Below are 24,157 nucleotides of genomic sequence, written 5' to 3' on the forward strand. Positions count from 1 at the left end.
TGCCAAGCGTCTCAAAGTCTTCCATTAATTGAATTTAGACATACATTAGTGCCTGGCTTATGCTAGTCTATGTGTGATTTATAACTCACTTCGTTCAAAACTTATGTATAAGAAAAGAAACTTTTCAGCAGGGATCAACCAATGATTTGATCAGACATTGGATGGAGCTGATATTCAGCAATATTGTCAAAACATTGGACAGGCAAAATTTGACCTTCCTTGCCAATATGAGTGCTGATGTTAAATTGAAGAAAGGAACAAACTCTACACTCAGTTTTGTCAAATACAAATTTCATATTTTTATTTGAGCATGAATCAAAACTGTGGTTTACTCATTGGTATGATAAATGAACATTTACACCCACTTAAAGTATCCCCCAAAATTACCTGCATGCGATCCATACCACAACAACTCAATGCACAGCCCGTGGCCCAAGGCCCCACAATGGAGCAGTCAGTGTACATGTATACCGTTTCTATTAAATGTCATGAACGGAGCCAGGGAACTACACTGTGTGTGGTGCCACAAGGCGTTGTGTGTCTAACACTCTGCATGCTGCTGTTCACGAGCGAGCCGTGTGCACCTCAATTTTGGTGTGAAGACAACGGAGCACTACCAGTATCATGAGAGGTGCAATGTGCAATGTGATACATACAGATTATTCTCTCAACTCAGTGACAAGAAAGGCAAAACTAATCCTTCATACTTAGTGGAATTTATATTATTACTGCGTAAACTGACACTCTAAAGGAGTACACTGTGTTTGTGTCATTGGCAGTATGCCTATATCATGTTGAGGTTTGTCAACACATGTTGGGGAAATTGTTATTGTCAGTGAAACATCGCATCTGATTGGACATCGGCTGATATTCCAATTGAACTAGCGGACAGTGGATAGGCAGTTAAACCAACATCAGTTGATCCCTAATTTTCAGGTTTTTGTAATTGATTGTGCTGTATACAGTCAAAATGTTTTGTGTGTAGTGCCCAGTATAGCACTTCACTTTGGAGATTATGCTTGCATGATGTCTTGATGCATGGCGAATTTATGCTGATGCAGATTTCATGCACTTGCCTGTAATAGTGAACCCCGAGTGGATGAACAGCCAGCAAGAGATGTTTAAAAAAAAGGCAAGAGATGTGTAAAAAAAATGGCAGTGAAGAAAGATTGTGGATTGCAGAACAAGAAGAGTGGAGAAAGATTGTGGATTGCAGATTAAGAGTGGAGAAAGATTGTGGATTGCAGATCAAGAGTGGAGAAAGATTGTGGATTGCAGAACAAGATCAGAGAAAGATTGTGGATTGCAGAACAAGAGTGGAGAAAGATTGTGGATTGCAGATCAAGAGTGGAGAAAGATTGTGGATTACAGAACAAGATCAGAGAAAGATTGTGGATTGCAGAACAAGAAGGGAGAAAGATTGTGGATTGCAGAACAAGATGAGCGAAAGATTGTGGATTGCAGAACAGGATCAGAGAAAGATTTATTAGGATTTTCTTGATTTCAGGATTTTAAATGATCTTTTTTAGTATCACAAGAAATTGGTTAGAACTTAGAAAGGTGTGCTGATACATGTAGGCAAACACAAACTTATGTTTCCTGTGGACTCTCTACATGTATGCTCATGTGGGACCCTTTAAACCTCTGATGATTGTTTTGTGGATATTTCATTTTCCTCCAATCTAACCCCTGACCTTGATGCAGGGAACAACTTGCAAGTGATGTATTTTAAATCAATACAAAAACATTTGAGAGATTCTTTTTTTAGAAATAAGATCATTGTTGTAGACAGATAACAGTGTTGGGGAGTTATAAATAGGAACCACCTACAAGCCTCTTTGGGTAATGTATGACATGATGACATGTAATATTTTTTTCTTGTATTAGAAGAGTCGTGCTGGCCTTGAAAGTAACCAGACTTCAAGAGGTACTTTAGCTAAAGAGGTGAATATTTATCACACATCAAAATTGGCATAAATACTAGTCATTGTCTAACAGAATACAAGTGTTTCATAATCCAAGTCATCGCTATGGTAGGATAGCACTAATCTAAGGGCAGGATCATTTCCTATGCATTTATCATACTTAATGGCTCTGTGATAGCATTTTGTAAATGTTATTAATGTAATGGAAATATTCTGCTTCTTTGTTCACAGCAGCAGCAGCATGCTATGCTGGGAGTACATGCCTCTGCTCAATCTATCATCAACTATGGCAAAGTGGCTCGAAAGCATAATTTGATTGGACCGGCTCTTGACTCTCTCAGCAGGTAGAAATAACTTCTAAAATTAGCTCCTTTCTCTGCAAGAGAGCAGTGGAAAGTAAAAAGTTTTGTCATGTCAAAGGGTCATACTGCTCCGTGCATATTTTTGCTGAAGTCTATTTCTCAGGATGGATTTGATCAAGGAGATGTTAATTGACTTTGGGAAGGTTTTTCTTGCCCTCCCAGACTGGTATTAATTTTAGCATTGTATACTCAGTGAAAGCTTGTGAAAAAAAACCACCACAAGCGTACTCAGGTGGGACTCGAACCCACATCCTAACCACTCGGCCACCGAGCTTGCCGATGTCGGCTGGGTACTTAGAGTCAGATGTTTGTAAGAATGGATTTGTGCCAGGCATTTGTTAATTGATGGATTTTTTGCCCTGCCTGATGTGTATCGTGAGTTCGAGTCCCATCTGAGTAGGCTTGTAGGATTTTTTCACAAGCTTTTGGGAGAAACACTGAGAATACAGTGTTAAAATTAATATGCGTCTGGCAGGGCCCAAAATCCAAAATTCAATTTGTTGAAGTCACTGAGCACTGTGCTCCCAGTGTATGATAGTATGAAAACCAAAGGATAGGTGTTATGATAAAGTTTCATGAAATGAAATAGAAACAATTTGATTAGTACCCTGGGGATGTGACTCTTCAGATTGTTAGATGGTTTTAATGACTGTGGTTGCAGTAGCTGTGTGAATTTGTGGATGGTTGGGACAGGCAATAACTTCCGTGTAGACCTTCAAGGATAAACGGACTGTTGCACTGTCCTGCATAGGATGCAGAGTAGGTTTATCTGGACTATAAATCAAGTGACACAAATGTATAAACCGGCAATTAGTAAAAGATTATTTCAGAAGGAGAAACTAGTTGTCAGCGGTCAAACTTAGTCAAAAGTGCATTTTTGTTTCAAGGTCTAGAGAAAAATTTCTTACAAAACATAGTTTCTTAAACCTTATTTGTAAGAACTGTTGTGGAACAGTATTCATCAAAGGAAGTACTAAGATGAAATCACTATCAGAGAGCAATTTTTATTAGAATCATTGGTGACCATGGTGACCCAAAGAGTTGATTCGTGATGTACTTTCAGTTGTATGCTAATATCGCTAACAGAGTCATAGTTCCTACTTTACATTGTGATATGCATGGCTGCTGGTAATCAGAGATGCAACCAACCTTACTAGATTGGTTCTCAAAAGTTGAACAGTCAAACCATCATGGACAAATGATGGAGTGTAAGTCAGATGTCAAATGCTAATTGGCCCATTGCAATAAGAGAAGGACTTGACAAGCTCTGGTAAAATTTGGCTTTGGATTGTTTTGATTACATTTTTCAGAGTGTTTTAAAACAAACTGCATATTTCCAATTCTGTAATTCTAGGAGAGTAGTAGCGTGGTTCTACTTTTCATTCAGATATTACTACTGCCCCCTTCAGTGAGTGCTATATTGGACTAAAAGTAAGCCAGAGTTGATACAGTGGTACTGATGACCAAAGTGAAAGCATTACATGTAATGAGCTGTCTTTCTGTACAGGATCCACACCATACCCAGTGTGCCAATCGTAGACTGTTTCCAGAAGATCCGTCAGCAGGTCAAATGTTACCTCCAGATGGCAAGCACTATGGGTAAACAGGAACTGCAGGAGGGCTTGGAGGTTATTGAGTCCACTAACCTGAAGTTCTTCACCAGAGAGATGACTGCTGAATTTTATGCTCTCAAGGGAATGTTCCTGGCTCAAGTGGGAAGGTATGTGTTCACCTTTTATCAATGGCAGTGGCATTCATTTGTGGGATGACATAATGAGCTGACATCTTTAGTGCATTTCTCTACCAATATGTGTTTGTCCTGTCAAGGTATAAATTAGCCTTTAGTCAAGGCACACATGGAACAGGTGCACCATGGATGCTCGGCCCGTAACACAAACTTAAAAAAAGACCAGCGTGAGTGGTTAAGTAATGAATGCCTTAACTATGTCAATAATTTGTCAAAATGAAAAACTAAGATCCATTATTTTTATACTTCTAAAGAAGATAAAAGGTCTGCATTTAAGACTCATTTTGTGGCTTTACCCATTTGGAATTAAAAATTTGTAACCAAATTTTGTACATGGGATAAACGGAAGTAGCTCGATTTTGAAGTGTGTCATTGTGGTTATCATTAATTTTGAAGTTGGCAGAAAAAGTCCACTTCATCTTCCTGTATTTTTTAATACTCCTTTCCAGTTTTGACAGAGCTTCCAAAAAGTTGACGGGTTGGAACCACCAGTGCTCACCTGCTTTCTGTTCATGTCAGTGAAATATAAGATGAATTAAATGCCACTTTTCTTGACATTCTCTATATTTTCCAGTCGTTCGGATGAAGCTAACAAGGCGTTCTCTGCAGCGGTTCAGATGCATGACACTCTAGTCAAGGCGTGGGCATTATGGGGTGACTATCTTGAGCAAATCTACTGCAAAGACAGGTGAGTTTATTGGTATTAAATTCTTATCATATAATTCAGAGCTAAAGGTGACATACCAGTAAAGTTGGTTTAACTTCCCTGTTCCTTTTGATCAGAATTTGCAATAAAGTGGTGTGCAAAATTATTAGAACACTTGGCATTAGGTACTTAAGTTGCTTGTGATAAAATGGTAATCAATATACCCATTAAAGTTTTTGTATACATGCAAATTATTTGAACACTTGGCACATTAGAGACTGAAGTTGCTTCAAGTGAAATAAACCAGTTATCTTATGTTTTCAAATTTATGGACGTATTATCCAGACAACTCCAGTATTCAGCTATTCGTTTACCCCTTGCTCATCGTTCTGCTTGTTTTTTTATCCGAATCAATTGCAGTGCTATTTCCATGCATTAATTGAGATTTGAAGTTCTTCATAATGAAGGTGGCAGGTACAGGTAATAGGTTTGCAGTAGCACCATGCAAAATATCTCTGTAGTGAGTACATGTATGTGTGGTTCTGATAGGAACCAGAGTTTACTTAACGTTTAGGACAGTATGCTCTGTCCATCCGTCAATGGGAGACTGGCTGGCAAGCTTTGTAGCAGCAACACCCTTTTGTCAACAACGTATGCTTAAAATTTTGAACATATTATGAAAATCCCCTATTTAGCAGAAAGGGTACGTAAAGCCATCCGAACCTAGAGCACAGATCACCACAGCTTGAACATGAAAAGAGCAAATGAAAAAGACATAAATTGCAGTCCAAGCTCTGTAAACAAACTTTGGACAGGTTTATGGACACCAATTTATGCCAACACCGTGAGAGAGGAAACGGAGGAAGAAGAAACTTCATAGAGACATTACTGTAAGTCTTGGAGACCAAAGAAGAGGCTCAAGGGAGCTTTGAGATGACATCAACAGCATGCTGGCTGATGATGTTACAGTTTCTTCATCAACAGTGCATTGGAGGTTGATAGAAAAAGGACTTGTTGACAGAGTAGCAGCTGAGGGCGAAGAATAGAATGAAGTGCCCAAATTTTGTGAAGAAACACAAGCATTGGACAAAGGAGAATTGGTGTATAGTAATATAGATTCATGAATGTAAGTTTGAACAGTTTGGAACCAAACGGCGAGTGTGCGTACACAGAATGTCAAGTGTTCAAATAATTTTGCACATGTATTCAAGCACTAATGTTGGAAATAAAAACATTTCATGTATATACATTATATATATATACTGTACTGATTTCCACTCCATCACAGGGAACTATTACGTACGTGTACATTGTACACGTACCTAAAATATGCCATGTTCAAATAATTTTCCACAACTGTACATGCATGCATGCACTTTTTTTTATAAAGTATTAGGGCACAGCTTACTGGGTTCTTAGGTACTAACTTTTGTAACTCTTGAACACTAGTTGTATCCAAATATCTTACATCTCGCATTGGTCTCACTTTCCTTGAAGCATTTCATTGAATCAAATGTTTGATTTCCTTGATTCCCCATGCAGACAAACCCAGGTGGGTGTTTCTGCTATTGTCTGCTTCTTGCACGCGTGTCGCCACCAGAATGAGACCAAATCTCGCAAGTATCTTGCCAAAGTCTTGTGGCTTTTGACCTATGATGATGACAAGAACTCCCACCAATTGGCTGAAACTGTCGACAAATACTCTGTTGGAGTGCCTCCCATCCAGTGGTTACCATGGTAACAACATTTCACTTTGTATTATTTAATCTCATTTCTCTGACATTCAAAAATAACCACCCCGAAAAAATAAATCAAACTTTATCCACTTCAGAAAGTATTGCTCGGCATACATATATGCTCTTGCTGCTTTAATCTATTAATTTAACCCTCCTTTAGTTTCAGCACAAATATACACAAGTGTCCAAGGTCACTCTCTTGCATGTTGGTGCAGTGCACAACACGACACAGCTGTGCTTCTTTGAGGTGTTTACCAAGTGACCCAAAGAGTGACTTCAGCATAGGAGGGTTAATGGATATTATATTTTACGTGTATTTTAGACTTAATTAAGTGATTTTTATGTGAGTCATACATTATGGAATTCCTATGATAATTTTTTTCTTTATGATAATTGGCTGAATAGATCAATCTATCTGTCCAGTCTATCTTATATAAAGTGCAACGGCAATCATAAATACCCATTAGCCAAACAAAATAATAGTTGTGCTTCCTATTACATTAAAACAATCAATTAAGCCTGTTTATGGTGGTATTTTGCAGGTGTGGGGAATGTTCATGATGTAATGCATAGAGAAAATGAAATGCAGTGAAATGTTGACACATCCAAAGAAAACGTGTTTGTTATTTTGTTAGAAAAATAAATGTAAAAATAAACCAAAGACACCACAAAACAACTGTGCTATGTATCATGTTACATCTACCTGAGTACCAGTCAAAAATTGAACAAGCTCAAGGATACATTTGTAAATAGCCTGTTTTTGATGATTCTATAGTACACATATGTGTGCTTTCAAAGATCATGAAATCTGTTTGTGTGCTGAAATGATATGTAGTTGGTGTACTGCAGAAGACTGATTGCAGTAGTCATTGTGGGTTCATTTTGCCTGTAATTGATTGATTTGCAGGATACCCCAGTTATTGACATGTCTTCTTGGTGCTGAGGGAGATCTTATCATCAATATACTCATGAGTGTCGGTAGAGTCTATCCTCAAGCATTGTACTTCCCAATCAGAACTCTCTACCTAACATTGAAGATAGAACACAGAGAGAGATGTAAGTACAAGTATCCATTGACACTGTTTTCCGTCCCCATCCATTGACACTGTCTTCTGTCCCCATCCATTGACACTGTCTTCCGTCCCCATCCATTGACACTGTCTTCCGTCCCCATCCATTGACACTGTCTTCTGTCCCCATCCATTGACACTGTCTTCTGTCCCCATCCATTAACACTGTCTTCTGTCCCCATCCATTGACACTGTCTTCCGTCCCCATCCATTGACACTGTTTTCCGTCCCCATCCATTGACACTGTTTTCCGTCCCCATCCATTGACACTGTCTTCTGTCCCCATCCATTGACACTGTCTTCCGTCCCCATCCATTGACACTGTCTTCCGTCCCCATCCATTGACACTGTCTTCCGTCCCCATCCATTGACACTGTCTTCCCTCCCCATCCATTGACACTGTCTTCCGTCCCCATCCATTGACACTGTCTTCTGTCCCCATCCATTGACACTGTCTTCTGTCCCCATCCATTGACACTGTCTTCTGTCCCCATCCATTGACACTGTCTTCTGTCCCCATCCATTGACACTGTCTTCTGTCCCCATCCATTGACACTGTCTTCCGTCCCCATCCATTGACACTGTCTTCTGTCCCCATCCATTGACACTGTCTTCTGTCCCCATCCATTGACACTGTTTTCCGTCCCCATCCATTGACACTGTCTTCTGTCCCCATCCATTGACACTGTCTTCTGTCCCCATCCATTGACACTGTCTTCTGTCCCCATCCATTGACACTGTCTTCTGTCCCCATCCATTGACACTGTCTTCTGTCCCCATCCATTGACACTGTCTTCTGTCCCCATCCATTAACACTGTCTTCTGTCCCCATCCATTGACACTGTCTTCTTTTCTCTGTTCTTGTTATCATCCCATTCATTGTTTTGTCTTTCTGTCATCATAGATGATATGCCTAGCTGAATATTTTACATGCTGGATTTATTATTGCCCGAGCTGTGAAGCATGTGCTGTCTTTGCTTTACATAATAGACAACTTGCAACTACTTATCAGAAACAACATATTAGTAGTTGGACATCTAATGCAAAGGATATCCTTTTGTGAAATCTGTAGTTTATATTCAATTTTGTTTGTGCAAATACAGTTAAAAGTGGGGAATACTTGGGAAGCCTACGCAGGAGTTCCTCTGTAAGTAAAGCAGGAGACAGCAGTGTGCAAACACCTGCTACATCTACCACAGCCCAGACTGCTTCAACTACATCCACATCTAGTGTCACTACCACAAGTGCATCAGGTAGGACTGGTTGATGGGATGTTTGTTAATTTTGAATAGGTTCAATGTTCATCCTGTTTTGGCTTTCACAAACCAGCGGAATGTTAAATGTAATATCTTGGAGAAATATTAGAGACCCAACTGACCTCTTCACATCATTAACAGGAGAAGTGAAACATATCGTTGATGTACAGAACCTATGGGAGGGGTCTCACAGTGGCAGCGTAAAAAAAGATATATAGGAGCTCTTAGGATCATTGATTACTGAAATGTTCTGATTTCAATTTAACCAACAATGTGGCATGTGTACAGTGATAAACAATGTGGCATGTGTACATGATATACAGTGATGTGTATTCAATGGTAATCAGTTGATTACTTTGGTTTGCTTTCATCCCCACCAGTTCAATGTGGTTGGATATCTGCATTTGGTTCATTCAGTGATAATCAGTTGATTACTTTGGTTTGCTTTCATCCCCACCAGTTCAATGTGGTTGGATATCTGTGCATTTGGTTCATTCAGTGATAATCAGTTGATTACTTTGGTTTGCTTTCATCCCCACCAGTTCAATGTGGTTGGATATCTGCATTTGGTTCATTCAGTGATAATCAGTTGATTACTTTGGTTTGCTTTCATCCCCACCAGTTCAATGTGGTTGGATATCTGCATTTGGTTCATTCAGTGATAATCAGTTGATTACTTTGGTTTGCTTTCATCCCCACCAGTTCAATGTGGTTGGATATCTGCATTTGGTTCATTCAGTGATAATCAGTTGATTACTTTGGTTTGCTTTCATCCCCACCAGTTCAATGTGGTTGGATATCTGCATTTGGTTCATTCAGTGATAATCAGTTGATTACTTTGGTTTGCTTTCATCCCCACCAGTTCAATGTGGTTGGATATCTGCATTTGGTTCATTCAGTGATAATCAGTTGATTACTTTGGTTTGCTTTTATCCCCACCAGTTCAATGTGGTTGGATATCTGCATTTGGTTCATTCAGTGATAATCAGTTGATTACTTTGGTTTGCTTTCATCCCCACCAGTTCAATGTGGTTGGATATCTGTGCATTTGGTTCATTCAGTGATAATCAGTTGATTACTTTGGTTTGCTTTCATCCCCACCAGTTCAATTTGTACTGATTTCAATTGAACCAACCATGTGGCATGTGTACTGTGTGTCGCTGGTCCCCAGCTCATTTACTTAAGACTAATGTCTGCTAGGAAGCCCCAGAAAAGTCAGTTTCAAAATATGCGAAGTGTTACTGAACCAGTCCTAGATGCAGTAGCCGAGATTTCATAATAGAGTAGTAATGTATGGTGACTTTCTCTCTCTGTTTGTTGTCACAGATGCCAGTGGATCCAGTTCAAGCACAATTACGCAATCTTCCTCCTCTCAGCTAGGGGCAAGCTCCGCCTCTAATCCTGGTCCAATTAGGGCATCTGTGCCAATGGTTAGGTGCAGTCGTATCATGCAGGTTCAGAGAGATTTACATCCTATTCTGCTGTCTTCACTGGAAGGCATTGTAGATCAGGTCAGTCACACTGTGTGTTTTGGAAAGTAAATATTAAATCTGAGTAACCCAGGTCATGAAAACCTGTAAAACTCTGCACATATAATAGTCAACCTAAAAACCCTAACGTTGAGTACTTAATCTACATCTGCTTCATTTTTATCATTGCATACTCATGATATCATCATCAGCCTTGTTTGTTTTCCCGATGAAATATTGTCTTGCTTGTTTCTTCTTGTCTGTGTTTGTCTATTTGGGTACTATGTACAGTCGAACCTCGTTAATAAGAGCACTGTTAATACAAGATTCTGTCTAAGACAAGGACAATTTTAGATTCCAAACCTTTGTTTTTCATTGTTTTTAATCCTGATAATGCAAGGTTCCTGTCATCAACAAGATTATTTGCCCAGTCCAAAGGACCCCTTAGTGACGAGGTTTGACTGTAATAACATAGCAGTAGTTGAATATTTATGTTTTGTGTCCCATTGCCACTTATTGCAGCTTCCTTGATAGGAATACGGTTGGACATAATTTCTTCTCTGACTTCAACAACTATGGCAGGGAATCCTGACTGCTTGCATATTCCCATATTGCTTTTAGGGCTAAAATGTCATGTTGCTAAGGCAGTGCTGTGGACTAGGTTATTATAGATTGCCATGTAAATAAATACACAGTTCTAATTGCTGGTTCTGGATTTTTCAATACTTTCTACCTCTAGAAAAATGCATTGAGTTTTGTATCACTGCAGATGTGAAGTGTTGTACAATATTTCCAATTGGCTGACCATGCCACATGCAGGTTGACGATTATGTATTTTAATAGGGACATTGACGCTAGGTACATAAGTCTGGTTTGATATTTGATAACATTACTTCAATCTGTGGGTAACAGAATGACAAATATTCAACCAAGTGCCTTTTTCAATGTCAGCTGATCTATGTAGAAATAAAGATTGTCTGAGGTATGGTGTTCTATTTACAGATGGTATGGTTTAGAGAGACTTGGAATGAAGAGGTTTTGAGACAGCTACGACTAGCACTGGCCAAATGTCAAGCAGTTGCCTTTGAGAATAGAGGAGCAGGTAATGTATGCAGTGACTTATTCTGTGCATGAATAAGCCAAGGGTGTTTTGTTACCTAGCTCGGACTTCCTTTTGGACAATACCACAGGCTGTTGTTGATACATGTTAGTTGCATGCTGTGCCTTGATGATTTCACCTATGAACATGCTTGTCAGGGAAGGCAAGTAGGCAGACTGTGTTTGTCTCTCCATTAACGCTCTAACTTCAACCAATGCAGAACTTGTTACTACTCAGTTGTCCAATTCAGTCCCAAAAGACCTGGAAACAAAGTAAGCCATGTCTCCATCAGGCTTTGAATATTGTATATCGCATTTTTCTCTTTTTGTCCAAACAGTCGCAGAGGCAAAGGTTACTCCACACACTCTCAGCTTCATAAAAAAACTAGTCACCACCTTTGGTGTTGGTATAGAGAATGTTAGCAGTGTGGCAACCACTTTTTCTAGTGCTGCATCTGAGTCACTGGCCAAGCGTGTCCAAGCTACCACCCAGGATCCAGATTTCCAGAAACTTAAGCCACAGTTCACAACTGACTTTGATTTCTCCCTGCCTGGTGCTATGAAGCTGCATAATCTGATCTCCAAGCTGAAAAAATGGATCAAGGTGATGGAAACAAGAGCCAAGCTGCTACCAAAGTGAGTAAAAGGATTTGGAGAGGGTCCCTGGAATCTCAGTCTTGTTAGGTTAAAGTTGGAGGGAGTGTGGCCTAGTGGTTCAGTGAGTCAAGGGTTCCAACGCAGCTTCAGGTCGTGTTTTGTGTCCTTGGGCAAGCCATTTTACCTGCACTGCCCCTCGTCACCTAGGCTGAAATGGCACTGGCGTTAGCAGAGGGGTTATTTGTAATTGGTTTGAATCCTATCCTATCAGCCATGTATTTGCTTAGGGCAGACTTTACTTTGGCTAAGTGTTTTTTCATTGAAGTAAGATAGTATGAAGTTGAAATTTTGACCACTTGTGTAGAGTAGGTAATTATTAAATTTGACAACTAAAACAAATGGTGCTTCAAAAACTTTTCAATCTTGAACTACCTAGATATTATTACTGGGGATTTCTGTACTGTAGAATATTAGGAACATTGGGTGACCAGTGAAACAAAGATCACTGGGGCTTCTCTATTTTCAGTCTGAAAATCTTAACAAACCTTATGACCTTTAAAAGATTTGACAACAGAAGGTACTCCATATACATGTGTACTGATCTTTTGGTTTCATTAATTCATTTCTTTCTTGAAGATTCTTCTTGATTGAAGAATACTGTCGCTTTCTGAGCAACTTTTCCTCCAGCACAGCAGACGTTGAGTTGCCTGGTGAATACTTGACACCACGACACAGTCATTACAGCGTCAAGATTGCCCGCTTTATGCCCAGGGTAGAAATAGTCCATAAACACAACACAGCAGCTAGAAGGCTGTACATCAGGGGAAGCAATGGAAAGGTATGCTTACCACATTGAGCGTCTTTCATTTGCTTGGCTTTCCATTGATATCTGATAGTCAGGAGCTGTAAACCCCTTTGATTTACAGTGAATTAGGCAATTGTCTGATATAGTTCATTTGATGATAGGTAACAAAACCTGTCCTGTCTTTAGTAATCCCTGACTGCCATTTCTCAGGTTTTCTTCATTGTTGGTAGATTTATGAATATGGAGCTAATCTCTGGCCATGGGTTTATGATCTGTGGTCCCCCAAAACAAAGACCTTGCTAAAATTAGGAGACCGCCAGCATTTGGTAGGGAGGTCATGATAGAATGGTACTGCAAAGCTCCAGGGTTTGCAGCTCAAGTCCTCCTGTTTCTTTAACGTAAAATTGCGGTGATACAGTTGGTTTGTATTTATAGTTCATTTCATATTTATTGTGTTAGTTTAACAAAATAGTGCAAACTGTATTGATAGTATGAAGTTTGCCAAAAATTGTTTTGTCATCTCATTGGTGAGTGAGTTATCCCTACTGAGTGATTGTTGCACTCATATGTAACCTTTGCTTTGGTTTCAGATCTACCCTTACCTGGTTGTCAATGATGCATCAATGGGAGAATCTCGTAGAGAAGAACGTGTATTGCAGCTTCTCAGAATGCTCAATATCTTCCTGGCCAAAAGAAAGGTACATTATGAAACTAAGCCATCTCTTTTTCTTGTTTTAATCCAGCTTTTAGATATGTTGTCTTTTAGCCAAGTCCAAGACTATGTTTTGTCTTTTAGCCAAGTCCAAGACTATGTTTTGTCTTTTAGCCAAGTCCTTGAGTAGGAGACTATGTTTTGCTTATCCTCTGGCAGAGCATTTTTGTGAAGGGAACTGAAATGTCATGAGGCCATTTTAAAGTAGAAATTAGTCAAAAGTTCATATGTTTCCAACCATCTTAATTTGTCAGTTTTACCTTTTGTTTGATCAAACACCCTTCTAAGCCATGTCTAGGCTAAGTGCCTTGCATGTGCGCTAAAAAATCTCTGTACATATAAATTGACGCACGTGGTATGTGCTGTCTTGTGACACACAGAATGCCGCTGAGCTAGTCTGGAGTGAAATTCTCACTCTATAAAATGCAGACTTATTGCTGAAATTAGTACATGTCTACATAATCATGATGAATGTCATGTATGAGTGGTAGAGTCCATAAAACAGGTATCAGACTTGCACATGAATCCAGGAAAGTGTTTAAAACAGTTGGTAGCTTTATCATCTGTTAAAAACCATCATATGACTTGCTTTCTACCACTAGGATTGGATGAACTTTCCGAGGTACATGTATTTATGAGTGTTTATTGATACAGTTCTTACTGAAATGACTAGGCACTCAACTATTTCTTGAGCTCAGGGACCACACCTAACACAGATCCAGAGGTTCAATCCCTCATCGCCATACACTGGGGACCACACCTAACACAGATCCAGAGGTTTAATCCCTCATCACCATACACTGGGGACCACACCTAACACAGATGTAGAGGTTTAATCCCTCAACACCATACACTGGGGACCACACCTAACACAGATGTAGAGGTTTAATCCCTCAACACCATACACTGGGGACCACACCTAACACAGATGTAGAGGTTTAATCCCTTATCACCATACACTGGGGACCACACCTAACACAGATGTAGAGGTTTAATCCCTCAACACCATACACTGGGGACCACACCTAACACAGATGTAGAGGTTTAATCCCTCAACACCATACACTGGGGACCACACCTAACACAGATCCAGAGGTTTAATCCCTCATCACCATACACTGGGGACCACACCTAACACAGATCCAGAGGTTTAATCCCTCATCACCATACACTGGGGACCACACCTAACACAGATCCAGAGGTTTAATCCCTCATCACCATACACTGGGAACCACACCTAATGCAGATGTAGAGGTTTAATCCCTCATCACCAGACACTGGGGACCACACCTAACACAGATGTAGAGGTTTAATCCCTCATCACCATACACTGGGGACCACACCTAACACAGATCCAGAGGTTTAATCCCTCAACACCATACACTGGGGACCACACCTAACACAGATGTAGAGGTTTAATCCCTCGTCACCAGACACCGGGGACCACACCTAACACAGATCCAGAGGTTTAATCCCTCATCACCAGACAGTGGGGACCACACCTAACACAGATCCAGAGGTTTAATCCCTCATCACCAGACACCGGGGACCACACCTAACACAGATGTAGAGGTTTAATCCCTCGTCACCAGACACCGGGGACCACACCTAACACAGATCCAGAGGTTTAATCCCTCAACACCATACACTGCATAAACTCACATTGTATGGTGTAAAGTGCATTTGTCAGAACTGAAAGGCCCTACCAATGTATAAGTAATGCATTTCATTCACATTATTAGTTAGCTTCTGTCAAACGCCAGGCAGTGTTTCCTGTAATGGTCAAATATAACAGTACACAGAGCATTGGTGTAAGTTAGTCATGTGACTTGGTTTCTTTCTGTTGTAGGAGACAGCCAAGAGACAGCTTCAGTTTACAGTCCCCAAAGTGGTTGCTGTGTCTCCACAGATGAGGCTGATTGAAGACACTCCATCATCATTATTTCTTTTGGACATTTACAAACAGGTACATATACCTCTAAGAAATCATTTCACATGCATTGAAATGGCTGGATAGGGTTACACATGAGCTATATCACAATGTAACTAGGCAGTGCAGAAATTCATATGGATGTTACTTGCCATTTCTCACTAGAAGCATAATTTCAATGTCTACTTGTGTCAAAACCAACTTTGCTCAGAACTAGGGGCTGATTTCATGGTGACATGTGCCATTAAGCCTGACCCCCTTCAAACCAGATACTTCTTGTATCTGCTAGAGGTTACTGTAATCACTGGCATGTGACTGCACAGAATCCATTAAACTCTGACTGGTCAACATTGTTGAAGTTTGAGTCATTTGGTATGGATAGGTCTCTGCACTGTAGAAGTGACTTGTAGAGAGTAGTACCAACACCTGACAATATCAAGCACAGTCCAACACATGGTAACACTAGCAGGTCACTCCATGGAGCAACCACTGTATGTTCCTACTAAAACTGAAATCCATCACTGTCATCCCAGGCCATCATTCTTCAATGCAATGAAGTTAAACAAGTTTATACTGTATGGTACTGAATCAGCCAAAACTTCACATATCTACAGTAATAGTTTGAGGAACTTGGTGTAGTTAGGGTTAATGAAACACTTACAGAAGATTCTGGAGAGTTTGAATGCATGCATTTCTGTACAGTCACATTTCATAACTGAGGATCAAAGTGCTGATCAGAAGAGTCAAATTCCATGGTTACCAGACACATGAAATTTGGCCTTAAGTATGAAGTCCAACCCAGAAAATCTGGATGTGCCTTCCAACACAAACAAGCTCCCTGCTTTATGAACCTTTGTAGGTAGATTGCAGTATAAATGCTTCCAGGCTGTCCAACACAGGTACATTGCTCAGCTCCTATATGGGTTCACAAACACTGATATGAAAATAGCCTTACCTTCACTGATTTCTTGAAATGTGCACTTTTGGGATTAAGGAGCGTTGTCTTTCTTGTTTGACAGCGATGTGCCAAGCATCAGGTGGAATATGATGCACCCATCAATCGTTACTATGAGCGCTTAGCAACTGTCCAATCACGTGGCTCTCAGGCCAGTCATCAGGTGCTCCGCGATGTCCTGAAGGAGGTACAGACTAATACAGTCCCTAAAGGCATGTTGAAGGAATGGGTGGTACAGACATTCCCAGATGCCACCGACTACTTTGCATTTCGCAAGATGGTGAGTTGTAGACCTAGTGGGAATCTGGATAGGTTCTTAAATTAGTCCTTAAAACCCATCAAGCTTAAACAAAATTCCTTCCCCACATTAAGTGTGGGTGGGGTCTATTAGAGAATACCTCCCCAGACAGTCACTACATATGCAAATTTCCCATGTGCGTATTATTCATTCGCTGAAAAGATTTGATTACCCATGGACCTTCCACAATGCTGCGCGGCCTGGCCGCCATGATCGTCTTTTTAAAAGCGACTCAAAATGGTCAGAGCCAGAGTGGGGAGGACGGACGGGAGAGGACTGTTTGGGTAGGTATTCTCTAGTAGACCCGACCCACACTTAATGTGGGGAAGGAGTCTATGGTGCTCCACCTACCCAAACAGTCACTCCACATGCAGAGTAGCACCGGTCTAGGTGGGGGGTTGGTGACGACACATCTAATGCTGAGAATACACTTTTACATATAAACAAGGATGAATGTATAAATTTCAGAAATAATAAAGGAACTTCATAATGACTTATCGTCCGTCCTTTGACCTTTGCGCTGCGGACAGTAGGATTGTCCTGCCATTTCTGATGTCGCTCTGCAGGACATCCCTCAAGTTCCAGCATGCAGTTTTGCAGATGTCTGCAATGGAACTATCTAAAAGTAAGACCAAGATGCAGATACTGCTTCCATATCATGAATCCTGATGTAGTGTTGACTACATTCATCAGAGCTTGACAGCCAGACTGGATAAGCAAATCTAATGGCCGCACTGGCCAGCGTGGATTCCTCTGGGCCATGTCGGGCGAAAGGCATGGCGTACCGAACCTCGTAGTAGCGACGGTAAGCACCTGCAAGGTGCACATACAGGAAAAACGAAGAAAGAACACAAAAATATACATGAAAAGAACACTCTTACCAATAAATGGATAAAAGCTAGGCTACAATTTATTTACAAAGAATGGAAAGGTGATCAAATCAACATAGAACCGTGCAGCAAAAAACGGAAGCTCGATAAATCGAAGATACCTTGAAAGACACGTCCGTTAAGTTTCGGCGCTGAGAAAAGAAGGACGATCATGGCGGCGAGGCCGCGTTGCATTTTGGGAGGTCAGGTGCACCATGGGTGATCAAATCTTTTCAGCGAATGAATAATAGGCACATGGGAAATTTGCATATGTAGTGACTGTTTGGGTAGGTAGAGGGCGTAGACATTAAGTTTTGGAGTACTTCTTACAGTCATTGGCAAGTGGAAAGAATCACTAGTCTACTAAGTCTTGGAATTTTTTATACCAAATTGACATCGGTAATCTTAAGTGAAGAATTCAGGGCCCCCCTCGGTGAAGAAATATGTTGGTATTCTCCTGCTTGTTCATATCTTAAAATTCTGTTCCTTTCTTTTCGTTTCCTTTCATATTTGTCTCTTCTGCATAAATGACAGAGGAAAATCTCTTCCTCCCAGGATTTCATTGACAGGTCCTTGCATTGGTGTATTTCATTTAAAATGTGAATGGAATGAATTTGCTATATTGCACAAGGTGAATGAACATCACACCGTTTAATCTGATGGAATACCTTCTGTTATGTCTTTGTTTACCTGTTGCAGTTCACATCCCAGCTAGCCTTGTTGGGTTTGGTTGAGTTTGTCATGCACCTGACCCGTATGAATCCAGAGATCATTCAAGTGGAACGGAACTCTGGTCTCCTGTCAATCTTCTACTTTAGATTTGACATTGACGATGCCACAGGTACATGAAAGAACAACATTTTTTGTATGTGTCATACAGGCCTGAAAGTTCATGGTTAATCATTGGTTAACTGTAACTGTTTCCGTGGTTTTACTTGAGGCATTGTACAGGATTTTTATGAACTGTGAACCGATAGTTTATTGAACATTTTACACAAAGTTTTGACTTAAAAGTGAACAAAGAAGCAACCTGCAATAAACTAATTATCCTGGCTGTCTGTTGTGCTTCAAGTAACTCGGGTACTGAAACTTACACCTAAGAATGACCCCACTGATTTGTCCATCGACATGAAAATAGTTTATGATCCCCAAAAGCCTTAAAACACCCTGAGAAATGTTAATAAAAGAAATGTTAAGAAAAAAAGATGTTAAGAAATGAAATGTTAAGAAAATGGCAGTTATCAGATAAATGTTTCAAGGAATCCATGAAACCATTAATGAGCCCATTAAAGTGTCCCTGAGAAATGCTCACTAAATGTCATACTCACTAGATCATATTATCGATTGTATTTTTTTTGTAAATAGATTCCATATGTCTTTGAACCATAAGTCACAAGTTTCAGAGAAGTCTTTCAAAACAAGCACTTGAGGTGCAGAAAATTGAATGGAAGAGTGGATGGAAACAGGAAATTATTTTTGAATTTTGAAGGTGATAAATATTTCAGAAACATTCGAATTACTCGAGCTCTGAGACTGAGTTTTAGAGAGGCAATTCAAGTGCTATTTCAGTTGCATTAGGTATTTCTATGCTATCATTCATCCTCCAACAGCTCATTTTCACGACACTTTACGCAATAATACAGCTTTATATATGCCCAGTTTTATTGTTTAAGTTGCACTACATGTTATGACAAATTTCGCAAAGGTCATCCACTGTGTAAGTCTATGACCTCATTGACCTCTGAAACAGCTAATGGCGTAACTATGCTATCATTTTAGATGGTGTAAGTTGCACCGAATAAATCAGAAATGGGTGATTTTTACCAACTAATCTTGTTTGGTTTAAGACAAATTTGTTTTATGGAAGTAATGAAAAACTTGTTTGGCTGGGAGAGCACCTTAAGATTTTCTGTACTGATCTGATAAAGAAAAGAAGAAAACATTTTTCAAATTGTGAATGGTGCTGAATTTAAAAGCCATTAATTATTGCTGTTACATTAACAAGGAGCAGCCATTGTAAAAGCTATGATTGTCCTGGTCCAAGGATGTCAATATCATTTAAAATGTTAGGCAGCTAAGCAACATTTCTTCAAATTGTTGTAAGTACATTGAGCAGCTTTGCCACAGATTTGTGGTGAAGGCTTATGCATGATGCAAAGTTACACCAGCTTTCATGAAATTGGCTTCAGGTAGAGGATGCTGTAGGCTAAAACTGTCTTCAGTCTCTCTGAACTGCAGCCTTAACAGAAACAAAATGAAACAGCAAGTTTTCTAAATTAGTTGTTCGTATGATCCTGTACAGGTGAGCTGGACGCCAATCGGCCAGTTCCATTCCGTCTGACACCCAACATAGCTGAATTCCTAACTACTGTAGGAGTCAATGGTGTCCTTACAGCATGCATGATAGCAGCAGCAAGGTGCTTTGTCCAACCTGCCTTCCAGACTCCATCACTACTGAGGGCCATTCTCAGAGATGAGGTGATAGCTTGGGACAAAAAGGTAAATCACCAGGACAGAGCTTGATGCCATCTACTCTTCTCATTGTTGGCAGAGAAATATTAAACCATGTTTGCAGTGCACGCACAAAGAAACTGCAGCTTGTGCACAATCTGATGAAAGTTTGTCACTCGTGTTCTTTGCCATATGCATGTAAACGAGTGCCTTTGTGTAATGTGTCCATTGCATTTCATTGACTGTTAGCAATAGTTACACAGTGCTATGTACTGTTCTGTGCAGTCTCCAAAGCCAAGGTTCATTCTATCTGTTAAAGAGATATTAGCTTTTAAATTAATGCATTATTCTGCACTGAATCATAGCAGTTGCAATTTCCTAGTACTTGGGCTAGTAACACCGTTAAATTACAATGTTTAGCACGGTTTGAAGCTTTCTGCCAGAACTTGTAATCTGATATTTGTGACGTTTTAGATATGTTATATCAATGCTTTTTGATGATGATGATGTTTTCTTCACAGCAAAAGCAAGATACCACAAGTGGGCCTGGTTCACAACCATCCAATATGGACAGCGAACTTCTCATCTCAACAGTCAATAAAGCAGCTAGTGCCATCATGACTAGATTGCAAAGTAAGTACACATTCATATCTATTCTTTCATATCATTAGTTTTAAAACAAAATAATTCACTCCAATGTTTTCTGCCAGTCTACTGTTTTTCTGAAAACCAATTACTGCATTTGTAAAATGGTGTCCAAAGTAATGCTGACTTCTGTTTTTCATGATTCATGAAGACTGTTATTTGAACCTGTGAAGTTTACAGTATGCTAAAGTACACCAAAATAAATAGCTTCTTTAGGAATTCCAAAATTTACCTTGTTTTTTTTTTGTCCTTATTGCTGCAGACCTTGCCCAGTTTGAAGGTGGTGAGAGCAAAGTCAGTACATTAGTTGCAGCAGCTAATAGTCCTGATAATCTGTGTCGCATGGATCCTGCGTGGCACCCATGGCTCTAATAATCATCCAGGCAAGGTTGTAGAACCAGGAACTTTTGTCCAACTTAAGCTTCAGTGTTGGTTTCATGACATTGGTCCTCATAGACAAGACGCTCTAACTCCTACTACCAACCAGCATATGAAATCACTAGATGGAAATATTAAGTGTGCAGTGTTCTCATTTGGGATTCCAACCCAAAATGTTGGAAGCCAGTATGAAGTAAGGATATCTATACATGCTTGACAAGAAGGGAATCACGGACATTCCTAGAGTTACCAAAGGAGACAGGTTTTCATTAAACATGTTATGATTTGACGCATGCACAGACATGTAAGCATTGTTTATACATGCTGTCCAGAAGAAGTTGAAGTCATTTCCTGTCTTATAGTTTGGTTTTGTTTGGGTTTTTTTGCCTGTTGATTTTTACAATGCCTTCTAGCATTGGATGTTTAGGATTTTTTGTCTGAGATATCTGTAAGTTAAAGACATGCATATGACTTTAGTGTGTGTAATACATGATAAAGTAGAGTACTCATTGATGCAGACTGGGTCAATTTCCCATCAGTAAAGACACAATACTTGCAATTAGCCTGTTTGTTATTCCAATAGTGCATACTGGAAATGAAGCATGTCCAAGCTCATTCTTAGGTCATTTTTAGACAATAGAAATTGTCCAAGCTTTTCTAGACAAGTGAAGGCATTGCGTTTGTGATATAAATCATGGAAAACACTTTCCAATGTATGTTTTGATGTCCACAATTTTCAAAATTTGAAACAATAAATTAACAAACCAATAGAAATTTACATCAGCAAAAATTAAATATTCCTGCAGTTTTTATGCACAAATCAGTCCAACATTGAGGTTCATTGCCTGGGATGCACCCCATTTTTGTTCACAAATATGGAAATTCTCATCTGCGTGAAAACAAAAAAAGATTCCAAACACGGGTAAAAATGGCAAAACAAAAATTGAAAATAAGTTTGTTGAATCACAAAGGTACAGTTGCAGAGGTTGTTGTAAAACAATTGCATTGCGTGGACACTTAAGTTAAAGATATTTGCTACTTGTTGTACATGTAGTTACTACTGTCTTCTGCCTTGGAGAAAATAGCTCATTTGGTGACATTGATATACAGAGGCAAAGACAAGTCCCAGTCATTATAAGATCCTGTCATCAAATCATGCTGTCAGGAGTCATGCATATTCAGACTTCTAAGTTGGTAAACAGTGTAGTTATTTCCCAATGATACATTATTGTATGTACATGTATGTTAGTCTTTTTGTTTGCCCTATGAAAGTTAAGTGTAATTCTCAGTGGAATTTCGCTGAATACATATACATCAGTATGCTAGCTGCAGGATCTCTGTATGTGGGAGGCTTGTCCAAGGACAATTTGTAGAACAACCAGTTGGTTTTATGAGCGGTTCTAATTCCATTAGAGATCATGGTGGTCCATTTATGTGTGCAGTGAATTGCTTCATGGGAGCATTGCATACACAATGTTAAACACAGCAGTGGGACAATCTGTATTTAAGTTCAGTCTTTTTTATCCAGTTTTACAGTTGAGAACAAAAGAGAGACAGCCATTGGTTTTTGTTGTATTTCAGTTGCTTGATTGAGGTAATGTTTGTTTTGAATTTCAAGTTTTATGGCATTGGAACTGTAAGATAGCACCTTGTCAGCTTCCCGTATGTAAATATGTTGGGCCTAAAACTGTAGGAAGGGAAGTGACCGCTTATTATTATATGTAATTTCTGACTGTTTTCTGTTCACAATGAAATTGTAGGGTTTTAATGTTTATAAACTGCAGTGGATCTAGCTGTTGGTCAGCAGAACAGATATAATATAGTTCCACTTGTCTATTCACTGACAGTTCCATGGAAGTAATTTTGGTACTGATTTTCTAGAATTTAATTCAATGTGAGCATTGTAAGGATTAAAAGGGGGATTATTTTGACTTGCTACGAGGTATTGGTGACTTGAAGAGGCACAATTTGCCTCTGCAAGTATCGAAAATTTCACTGACTGGAAATCTATTTAGTTTGTACAAAGTTACCAAAAAACTGGCTCACTCATTTTTGTTTTCTGGATTATCCCTTTTTTTATTGTACTGTGGGTGATTTGGGGCAGAAGAGAGAAATGAACATGGGGCATAGCAGTATTCTTTTTTGTGTGTCACAAACATTTTCAAAATACCAACCCTCATATGTGTTTAGTTTGTACCATGGAATCTTGGTTGAAGATGCTTGTTAAATTATAATGCAACACTAATAAAGCTGATTAAGAATAGGCAAGCAGAAACAAATTGCTTCTTATAGACCTGTTTGTAGAAATAGTGTAGCTTAGGTTGACTAAATTACTCAAGCTGTATTTTCAAGTGGATTTTTGTAATGCTCCTAGAAATAAATGCAGTTATTCCCTTAATTTACTTTTAGTCAAATTTGTTTTTATTGTTGTAGACCTACCTTGAAAGTTCATAATATGCTCAGTCCAGTTGACCTTTTTTGTGCTCATATTAACAGCATCCAATATAAAATTTATTGGGAATCCAAAATTGAGTTGATATCTGTTGAACTCAGATCGTGCACTTTTGTTGTCTACAGTTTCATGAAACAACCGACACTGCCAGTCTTTGTTCTGTGCACGTCTGGTGGGGCATTATTGATGAATCTAGAGATTTTTCTGCAGTTTCTCCTAATAGACCTACATGACAGGTAACATACTTGTAACCAAAGTTTAAATACTCTTCAGAGAAAAATTATCAGCAAATAAATTCCATTGGGATTTTGTTGGGGGGGTGGGAAATTTGATGATACCTCAGTCAGTATCGCCTTTTCCATTATTTCAGGGTGAATGCTCTCAGAATATTAAGCTGAATATTGTCAGCTGCAAAATTAATTGTCAGAAATAAATACAGAAGCAACTAACTCTTGGAACTTGGGAGCAAACGCAAAGATCATGAGAGTTATTTTAAGGTTAACAAAACCAATTCAAGGAAAAATGAAGTAATCCTAAGGTCTGCTTTCATCCTACCCTAAACAGTCACTAAATATGCAAATTTCCTTTGCATCTGATTCTATTCGCTAAAAGCTTGATCAACCATAGTTTGCCCTCTAGCCCACGATGCATAGCAGAGCAGCTGCCATGTTCGTCCTTTTTCTTAACGTGGTTCTTAATTTTTGGCATCTTCAATTTTTGAATTTTCCGTTTTGCTACCACGTTCCTGAGTGATTT

General features: G+C 39.4%; 1 protein-coding gene across 8 annotated transcripts in view; it reads left to right on the forward strand.

Annotated features, from left to right (window-relative positions):
- Window positions 1-23,347, forward strand: part of trrap (transformation/transcription domain associated protein) — an 80,954-nt gene extending 57,607 nt beyond the window's left edge. For 3 of the 8 annotated variants that reach the window (XM_087148212.1, XM_087148211.1, XM_087148210.1), the window contains exons 64-81: window positions 1,888-1,944; window positions 2,157-2,269; window positions 3,795-4,007; window positions 4,609-4,722; window positions 6,223-6,417; window positions 7,324-7,472; window positions 8,590-8,739; window positions 10,069-10,253; window positions 11,214-11,313; window positions 11,648-11,945; window positions 12,543-12,744; window positions 13,302-13,409; window positions 15,273-15,389; window positions 16,373-16,588; window positions 18,175-18,316; window positions 19,778-19,974; window positions 20,448-20,559; window positions 20,834-23,347. In XM_087148212.1, the coding sequence (XP_087004338.1) occupies window positions 1,888-1,944; window positions 2,157-2,269; window positions 3,795-4,007; window positions 4,609-4,722; window positions 6,223-6,417; window positions 7,324-7,472; window positions 8,590-8,739; window positions 10,069-10,253; window positions 11,214-11,313; window positions 11,648-11,945; window positions 12,543-12,744; window positions 13,302-13,409; window positions 15,273-15,389; window positions 16,373-16,588; window positions 18,175-18,316; window positions 19,778-19,974; window positions 20,448-20,559; window positions 20,834-20,943 (2,778 nt within the window). In that variant the 3' untranslated portion in view covers window positions 20,944-23,347. The remainder of the gene's footprint in view (window positions 1-1,887; window positions 1,945-2,156; window positions 2,270-3,794; window positions 4,008-4,608; window positions 4,723-6,222; window positions 6,418-7,323; window positions 7,473-8,589; window positions 8,740-10,068; window positions 10,254-11,213; window positions 11,314-11,647; window positions 11,946-12,542; window positions 12,745-13,301; window positions 13,410-15,272; window positions 15,390-16,372; window positions 16,589-18,174; window positions 18,317-19,777; window positions 19,975-20,447; window positions 20,560-20,833) is intronic. The other 5 variants (XM_087148213.1, XM_087148214.1, XM_087148215.1 and 2 more) reach the window with 5 other exon arrangements.
- Window positions 23,348-24,157: the final 810 nt, after the last annotated feature.

The sequence above is a fragment of the Acanthaster planci genome, linkage group LG17 (genome assembly GCF_054643075.1).
Source record: "Acanthaster planci isolate LZ-2023a linkage group LG17, COTS_SCS, whole genome shotgun sequence".
NCBI lineage: Eukaryota > Metazoa > Echinodermata > Asteroidea > Valvatida > Acanthasteridae > Acanthaster > Acanthaster planci.